This window comes from Melanerpes formicivorus, unplaced genomic scaffold, assembly GCF_026170545.1.
Source record: "Melanerpes formicivorus ecotype bairdi unplaced genomic scaffold, bMelFor1.0.p_v2 SCAF_62, whole genome shotgun sequence".
In the NCBI taxonomy this organism is placed as follows: Eukaryota; Metazoa; Chordata; class Aves; order Piciformes; family Picidae; genus Melanerpes; species Melanerpes formicivorus.
The window spans coordinates 4410644-4420090 of NW_027142414.1; the positions used below are offsets into that span (position 1 = coordinate 4410644).

Consider the following 9447-nt stretch of genomic DNA (forward strand, 5'->3'; position numbering starts at 1 on the left):
GTGCTCCAAGCCCCTCACCAACTTTGTTGCCCTTCTCTGGACACGCTCCAGCAAGTCAACCTCCTTCCTAAACTGAGGGGCCCAGAACTGGACACAGGACTCAAGGTGTGGCCTAACCAGTGCTGAGTACAGGGGCATAATGACTTCCCTGCTCCTGCTGGCCACACTATTCCTGATCCAGGCCAGGTTGCCTTTGGCCTTCTTGGCCACCTGGGCACACTGCTGGCTTAGATGTACCACTGCTGACTTAGATGTACCCTTCTAAGGAAAAGCGGTTCTCTTCCTGCAAATAAGTTATTCTCTGTATAAAAAAAGTGTTTCTTTTTAAGTGCAGAAAAGTCAAGGTGAGTTACTGGACATAAAAAGTTTCATCTGCAAACTGCTGATGTTCAGAAGCAGTGCTTGGTATTGCTGTTCATCCTTTTTCCCAGTATCACAGTCAAAGAAATACTTTCTGCCAATTTGAAGTTGGATTTTATTTATTTTTATTTATCTAATTTTTTAAATTATTATTGCTGTTACTAAACACAGCAGCAGTCTGCCCAAAGTTACACAATGTGTTGCTATGCTCTTCTTGGATCTGCAAAACAGCCTTGCTGTGTGTGTTTTGTTGATTTGCTCTGACTCAGCATTCGTTCCTTTCAACTTCTCCTCCATCTGTACACCTTCAAGAGCCTCAGAGTGGATTTCTCGTTCCACCTGCTTCACCAACTTTTTCTGAGAGTCTGTCTCTTTGAGAACTGCAGTTAGATTTTTCTAGAGGTGATGCTGGTGTTCTCTTGAAATTATTTTTCTTCTTTGACAACAGGTTCTAGAGCTGACTCAGAAATACTGTGAGGAGCAGGAAATTCCTTTTCCAAAAATCAAAATAAGTGAGGAGGATGAAAGGAAACCAAAGGAGTGTTACATGTTTGTGGATGATGACAACCCAAAAGCTCCAATTGTGCTCCACTTCCCGCTGGTGAATGACACTTTCAAGGAATACAAAGCTCCAGGTAGGGGATCTATGTCTTAGAAAGCTATTTTTGCAATCATTTGGATGTGCTGACAGAGAAAATTGAGTGGGGTCAGTGTCCTTCCTTTCGTTCTCTGTGGTATAACCCTATAATCATTACATAACTGCTTTCACTTAAGGCAGAATTAGCTTCCACTAGTATTTTTTTTGAAGGAAGAATGGGAGAAGAGACTGATAATTAAAAAAGTAAGTCTAAAGGCTGGCAGAATGAAAATTAGGCAATAATTGTGTTTCTTTCTGAGTCTTTCTGCCCTGATAGTTGACTTTGTGTCTTCTAGTTATGCTGGATATATAGAAAAGCACTATAAATCACATTAAATAATAATTTTCTTGGTTTATTGGATATGAATAAGCCACTAAGCAGCACAGTGTTGGGAACTGGTCTGTATGTCAGATCATGTAAGTCAGTGCTAAATGGCCTGTGACCTTGTAGTGTAAGGTGAAGCCACAAGCCATGATGCTTGCTTCATTTAATGTGATTAATGCAAACTATAAGACCTACCTCAGCCTACCAAGCAAGAGCACTGGGATGAAACACAGAACTCTGGCAAAATTCTGTGTCCCGTATCTCACCTGCTGGAAGGAAACAGCATCCTGAAGAAAACCTTTAGAACACATAGGAAAGAATGTGTAGCACCATCTCAGGCCAGGGAGTTGCAAGGCACGCTCTTAATGCTGTCTGTATTAATACTTAATGCTTGCCAGGCCCTGGCTGAACTTCCTCATCAGTGATGAAGAATTTCAAATGTTAGACTGAAATATGGCTCAGGACTACTATTGCTTTAAAAAAATAGAATAAGAGTTAACCAGGTTGGAAAAGACCTTTGAGATCATGGAGTCCAACCTATCACCCGATACTATCTAATCAACTAACTTCACCTGCATTAAGTGCTTTTCACAGAATCACCAAGGTTGGAAGAGACCTCAGAGATCATCGAGTCCAACCTGTCACTACAGACCTCATGACTAAACCATGGCACCAAGTGCCACATCCAATCCCCTCTTGAACACCTTCCGGGATGGTGACTCCACCACCTCCCTGGGCAGCACATTCCAATGGCGAATGACTCTCTCAGTGAAGAACTTTCTCCTCACCTTGAGCCTAAGCTTCCCCCTGGCGCAACTTGAGACTGTGTCAACAAGTAGAAGTTTTTTTTTTAAGCAAACTTAATGTTCATCTTTTAGTGTTCATCAAATTAGTCTTCTTCTGGTTTGAAGTTTAAGTGCCAGGGTGCTAAAAAATGTGAGTTTCCACATTTTGCAGAGTATATACTAACCTCCTAAGGTCGAGCTCAGGGTGTTAGTGTCTTTTGGTTTAGTGCAGAGCAGCACTTCAGGAAGATTTGTATTTTCTGTTTTGAGTGTGGCAACCATGGATACACTTAAGCAAATTATCACAATGAAAATGTATTTTAGTCCTGTGTTTTGAAATTTAGTGGAAGTAGAAAGGGTAGTAATACTTTACCTTCAGCTTTCCAAGCATTTTGGATCCTGAAGGAGCTGAAATCTCTGAGGAGCTTTAGGGGGAAAAAAAAGTTCAATAGAATTATTTCTGATATCCTGCTTGCAGAATCCAACTGGTTAGGCCACACCTTGAGTACTGTGTCCAGTTCTGGGCCCCTCAGTTTAAGAAGGACATTGAAACACTTGAATGTGTCCAGAGAAGGGCAATGAGGCTGGGGAGAGGCCTCGAGCACAAGCCCTGTGAGGAGAGGCTGAGGGAGCTGGGATTGTTTAGCCTGGAGAGGAGGAGGCTCAGGGCAGATCTTATTGCTCTCAACAACTACCTGAAGGGAGGTTGTAGCCAGGAGGGGGTTGGTCTCTTCTCCCAGGCAACCAGCAGCAGAACAAGAGGACACAGTCTCAAACTGCACCAGGGGAAGTTTAGGCTGGAGGTGAGGAGAAAGTTCTTCCCAGAGAGAGTTGTTAGCCATTGGAATGTGATGCCCAGGGAGGTGGTAGAGTCACCATCCCTGGAGGTGTTCAAGAGGGGATTGGACGTGGCACTTGAAGCCATGGTTTAGTAGTCATGAGGTGTTGGGTGACAGGTTGGACTTGATGATCCATGAGGTCTCTTCCAACCTTATTGATTCTATGATTCTAAAATGAACCTACCATTTTGAATTATTTTCTCTCTTGTGCAGGAGTTAAACGTGAGTCTGAAGAGGAGAAATCCTTCGGCGACTTTGACATTGAGTCAAAAGATTCTCCTTACCGTACACTAAATTTCACCTTTGAGCCATATGATTTCAGCAGGTTAGTGGAAGTGAATCGCTACAATGTTCTGAACAGCAAGGACGCTCTCTTCAGAACCCTGAACTTGGCTCTGCAAAGGAGAAAGTTGAAGAGAATCATCAATATGTCCAATACATGAGCAGCTTCTATAGCGGAGGGTACAGCGAGGCTGCAGCATACAAAAGCCATGTGGCTCAAGAGAGAAGACTGGAAGCTAATAGCAAGGAACTGTTGTCTTCGGAAGGGAGTGGCACATGCCACACTGAAAATTCATTCCAGGGAACAGATGCTGCCATGAAAACTGCAGGGATGTACAGTGTATGCAACATGGATGTTAGTTTGTCATGTAGGGAGGAATGTCTAGCCACATATCTCGTGTTGCAGTGGCTGATACCAGATAACTGAGTTCAAGCATCTGGAGGATAATCTTCAAAACTCAGCTGAGTGGAGCACCTCTTTTTGTCAGAGCTGTGCTGGCGTTCAGGGAAGCACTGAATTTCTTCTGTACATTTATCCTTCTTGCTTGTTGAACCTCTCCCCTATGAACTTCTACAATTTATGTCATCTGCCAAGGATCCCCACAGATTGTAAATGTGCACTGAGAGAGGAAATGTGTCCTTTTGCTTTCAACTTGCTACTGGCTGATGCCCATTTACTATCAACACTGAACAGTCCTGAGCTGATTTTCATTTGCTGTTCATAGTTTCAGAGATCTCTGATACTTCCTTACTACTGGTCTCTCAGAAGTTCAGTAGAGTGCTGTCATGGGTTCATATGTTAAACTATAACAAATACCTTATTTGGGTAACCATTTGTTATTGAGGAGATAGTAGTTCTGGTTTTGTACTTTAGAATGGAGGACACATCATGAGATTGTGTTGCTTCTTCCTGTGGTTGGATTATCACAAGCTGATGAAATCTTAAACATGCTTTCAGTCTTAACTTTCTCTGTAAGAGGAAAGAAGGCTCCTATGAAAAGTCTAAATTACATACCTTTCCCTTACACTTGGGCTTGTAATTCTGCCGGACCTTTGTTCAAGGAATTTTTTGGTGTGTCCACGTATTTTAGAAACCTCAGTATTCAAGATAGCACCTTATAAATCATAGAATCAATAAGGTTGGAAAAGACCTCAGAGATCAGCAAGTCCAACCTATCATCCAACACCTCATGAGTAACTATACCATGGCTTCATGTGCCATTTCCAATCCTTTTTTGAACACCTCCAGAGATGGTGACTCCACCACCAAACTGGGCAGCACATTCCAATGGCTAACAACTCTCTCTGTGAAGAACTTTCTCCTCACCTTGAGCCTAAACTTCCCCTGGTGCATCTTGAGACTGTGTCCTCTTGTTCTGGTGCTGGTTGCCTGGGAGAAGAGACCAACCTGTCTACAACCTCCCTTCAGGTAGTTGTAGAGAACAAGAAGGTCTCCCCTGAGCCTCCTTTTCTTCAGGCTAAGCAACCTCAGCTCTCTTAGCCTCTCCTCATGGGGCTTGTGCTTGAGGCCTCTCCTCAGCCTCGTTGCCCTTCTCTGGACACATTCAAGTGTTTCAATGTCCTTCTTATACCGAGGGGCCCAGAACTGGACACAGGACTCAAGGTTGTGGCCTAACCAGTACAGGGGCACAATGACTACCCTGCTCCTGCTGGCTGCACTATTTCTGATGCAGGCCAGGATGCCATTTGCCTTCTTGGCCACCTGGGCACACTGCTGGCTCACATTCATCCAGCTGTCAACTAGTACCCCCAGATCCCTTGCTGCTTGGCTGCAGCCACTCTGTCCCCAGCCTGTAGCGCTGCGTGGGGTGGTTGTGACCAAAGTGAAGCACCTGGCACTTGGACTTGTTAAATGACAATGAATAAAATAGTGTCAGATACTGCTGTGCTGTGGGGTGGAACTGATGTAATTTTGCAGAAAGAACAGAGAAAAGTACTGAATTAAGCAGTTAGAAATCTCTAATACAAAGGTGGGGGGGATTGGGGGGACAGACACTGCTAACTGTGGCTTTTGCATTGAACTGAGCATACTGATTCTGTATTTGAAAACTGGAGAGAGGAAAATTCTTTTCTGAAATGAAGAAATTGATTCTTGATACATTTTAACATCTTTCTCTTTTAATAAATATTGGTTTTGCTAATGTGCTGTTAACAAATCTTCTTGTGAACATTTGTTACATATTTTTTTTTCCTTATTCCAATAAAAAGTAAGCAAGAGAGTCAAGGTAATACTACATTGCTTAATTTCTTTTATTGCATCAGGATATCCAACAGGGGGAAAGTGCTATATCAAGTCTTACCTCAGACTGGTGCTGCACTGCAGTAGAGAGCTCTTCACTGTGAGACTTCTCTTTGAGGAAGAATGACTCAAACCTGATTTTATTAGGTGTACTTTGAGGAGTGACTTCATCTGGGTGATTAACTTCCTTTATTTGGAAGAACGTATCTTATATGTCCTTGGCACTTATTTACTTTGGTTTTGCTGTTTTTATTTCAGCTTATCATTTTTCTTTGTAATTGGTGCAACACAGCTACCTGCTTTGTAGGATTTGGACACCTGTTCATATTTGATGAATGAATTCTGTATATTTGTTCCACATGAGATTTTAAAGTATTCATGTTTCATCTGCATTTCAGTCTGCCACCATACCATGCCTTTGAATGTCTGTAGTAGGATGGTAATTTCTTTTGTTCCTTCTCAGTTGTTCCTGATGTGAATCTTAGGCAAACTGGACGGTTTGGTTTACTTCTGGTTTCTTCTTGTTGAGGTCCTCTTCTAACCAGAGATGCTTGGACATTGTAGAGATTCAGGTATTTAGATACAAGCATTTTGATGGGAAGGTGGAATGTTTTTCTCCAAAACATGTATCTACCAAAATTTGTTAGGCATATAAAATAGAGTCTTTTAAGGCACAGCTTCTTTGCAGGTTCTTTCACAGTGGCAAGACTTCTTTGTTGGAACAAGATACGGGGCCCTAATTGTTACTCGCCGCTAAGATGCTTCTTGCTTTGTCGGAGAAATGTGGCTTGGGTTGTGCTAGTTCTTCCTGAAAGTTCAGCATGAATGATCTGTGTGAGTGGTATTTAAATGAACCTGGATTTACACACTTGAAGTTGCTTAATTTATGTGATCTCCAGGACTGCTCTTTCCTCTCTTCCAGGAAAAAAAGATGTTTTTGTAGCTTTCCATAAAATAATGTCTGAAGTAAGGAGAACAAGGAAAGAACAAGGAAGTAGTTACATTTTCATATGAAAAGCCATGATAAGCTTGGTGAAATATGGCAGGAAGTTAGTACTTAAAGGGTGGAGTAGTAAACTACAGCTTATTGTGTAGGAAATCACAGGTGATGATTTTGCAGAAGAATAAGGCTTGGCAGCCATTCATAGGGTAATGAGCTTCCAAAGGTTAAGGGAGGAACAAAGGGATGATCTGGCTGGAAACATCACGGGTTAGTAAATACAGTTCACAGAATTTCTTCACACAGTCTTTAATAAGGGGAAAAATAGCTTGATTGCAGAAAGCTATCTTTGAAAAATAGTGATGAGAGAGCCTGTGGGTGAAAATTAGAGGAAACCTTACAGTTGGTGTTTGCTACAGGCCACCCAGTCAAGGGGAAGGTGAGAAGATAACAAGCAGAGTCGCTTTCTAAAGAGCCTTAATGTGGAAAACCCCCTTTAACTGACAGAACTGTCAGGGTGAAGAACTGAGGTTTTGATTGTTCGTAAGAATTGGAAGCTGTACCAGTGAATTGAATTGACTTGCCCTTGTATCACAATTGCCTTTCTTTGATGTCCCTATAGCTGAATCACTTTAAAACAGTTTAAAAACACCCCACCTTTTGGTTTGGATTTGAACTAAGTGGATTAACCTGGTACTTCAGATTCCATCAGCTTTTATTAAGCTGTGTTCCGCGGTTGCAAGTCTTTTGGGTTTGTGGTAAGAGCTCAACAACTGGTAGGAGGCAAAATGCTGATAGCTCCCTAGACTCTCTAAAAGCAAAGGAAGCTTGTATTGATTTCTCCATAAAATAAAAACTATTGCAGGAGCTGAAGCAGGCCACAGTTGCCCAACATGAATTCTCAGGGAAGAAGTACTTTTATTGCTTTATAAAACAGAAAACCATGCACACTGGTAGATGTCTAGGGAGGATGAGATTGTACTCAGACCACTTCTAAGCCTTACTATATAGTATTGTACATTTAGGAAATGAGAAATGTTTCACCACACCAGTTTCTTTGTGGTCTTGCTTCTCAGACAGTGTTCCTATTATTGATGGGGTGCTTGGTGCCATGGTTTAGTTGATCAGATAGTGTTGGATGATGGGTTGGACGTGATGATCTCGAAGGTCTCTTCTGGTCTATTCTATTCTGTTCTATTCTATTCGGATTTCTTGCCTCCACTGGTGTAGGTGGGCTTTGAAATTAAGTCAGTGGAAGTTTGGACATTGGCTTGGGCATCTGCAATTACAATGAGTTTCTAGACCTAAATCCTTCATGGCAGAGATAATGATGTTTTACTGTAGGGCAAGTCTCCACTTGCTGCAAAGTTTGTTCAAGAATTTAAATGAATGTTTATTCCACTACTTCAGCTGTGCTGTAACACAGAAGTTAAACCACAAGCCTTGTTCCTCCAGCATTATTTTGTCAAATGGCCAATAGGACACTGCAGGCTTTCTGGTGGCTTGAGGACATGTCTCAGTCCAAAGAGGGAAAGAGACTCAGTTCTTTTGAATATTCCCGTGTTGTGAAATTAGAGGCACTTGCTCTTCTCTGTCTCCTTCAATTTTGTCCTGTTTAAGAATTACAGTCACTATAAATTGGTGTGTATGCTTCTGCTGCAGCCTGATGAGCCTTGAGAGAATGTGCTGCAGCTGTGAGGGTAATGTCAGGAGTGCTCTCTTTATAATCAGCTGGGTGTGGTTTTTTGGTGAAGCTATTGTGTTTTGAATGAAGGTGAGGAAACTGACTTCGACTTTGTTATCTAGTACTAGTCTAGGGCAGTGTCACTTTCCTTCCCACTCCTCTTGGAGGTAAGATACTCCTGGTGCAACAGGTTGAGACATGGTGGGAAGCAAAACGTGGATGAAAAACCAAATGGCTTCTGTGTCTGTCACCAATAGATGGCTAGAGCAAATGTAAAAACATATTGGGATAGTTGCTGTCTGGAAAATCCAATTACCCCTGAGAACTGTATATTGAGGTCACCCCTGTACGTCTCTGAAGAGGAAAAAAGAAATCTAAGAACTGGATGTGGAATTTTTCTTGGGTGGAAGGTGAGGAGCTTGCCATGTCCACTTGAACGTAAATTTAGTTATGATTTATCTTCTTGCAATCCAAGGCAGTACTATTAAGCTTGCTTGCTGTCCAAAGGATTGTGATCATGCATAGCTGTCTGCTGCTCCCTCTTAAGTGTAAAAATGTAATTGAAGTGCTGGTGTGAGCAATTGTGGTTCTTGTTGTCTAAGGAGCAAAGTACTGCACTTGAAAATGTCTCTTTACCTATTCTAATATTTATGTAGAATATATTTAACAATTCTTCTACTTCTGACTCTTCTGGTGAAACAGCAACAGAGCATGGTGAAGTTGTACAAAACCATGAGTTTGCTCTTCTAAGCCATAAAACCATTGTTTATTGCACAAAGGAACAGTAACTCTTTCTCAGTGAGACTATAGCTTCTGATCCTGCATTTCTCAAATACCAATTTGGGGAGAAAGGGGAAAGATCACAGCAATGGTCTCAAATCTCACTTCTGTTGATCCTTCATTTTCACAGCATAGACGTGAAACAGCATAGATGTTTCACATCACCACTGATGTTCTGGTGATGAAACTTTGTGCTGAAAGTGACTGGATTGTACAGTCTGTGCTTTAGCACTCACACACGTACCTGCACAGTCCTTCACACCCATCACATTTTTCAGAAGCACTGAAGGGTGATAGTGCCTTCTTACACGACAGTGCAATCACTCTCTACCCACTCCTCAACAGGACTTTGTCTGCTGTAATTATAGTCTTAAAATACCATAAGATGTTGAGCTACAGGAACAGTAACTTCATTAAGCTGTTGCATTAGTAGGCTGCTGTATGTAGTGGACATGTCATAAACCGATATTTATTACTATCCTCTTTTCTGCAAATGTTTGAGCAAGTATCTCTGAAATGAACTATCTGACAGAAGGACTTCTCAATTTCAGGGCA

General features: G+C 41.9%; 1 protein-coding gene across 2 annotated transcripts in view; it reads left to right on the top strand.

Moving 5' to 3' along the window:
- PLA2G4F (phospholipase A2 group IVF) overlaps positions 1–5405 on the top strand; it is a 31021-nt gene extending 25616 nt beyond the window's left edge. Inside the window, exons 19-20 of one of the 2 annotated variants that reach the window (XM_068162253.1) lie at positions 809–995; positions 3160–5405. In XM_068162253.1, the coding sequence (XP_068018354.1) occupies positions 809–995; positions 3160–3389 (417 nt within the window). In that variant the 3' untranslated portion in view covers positions 3390–5405. Of the gene's footprint in view, positions 1–808; positions 996–3159 lie in introns of those variants that run through there. The other variant, XM_068162254.1, reaches the window with a different exon arrangement.
- Positions 5406–9447: the final 4042 nt, after the last annotated feature.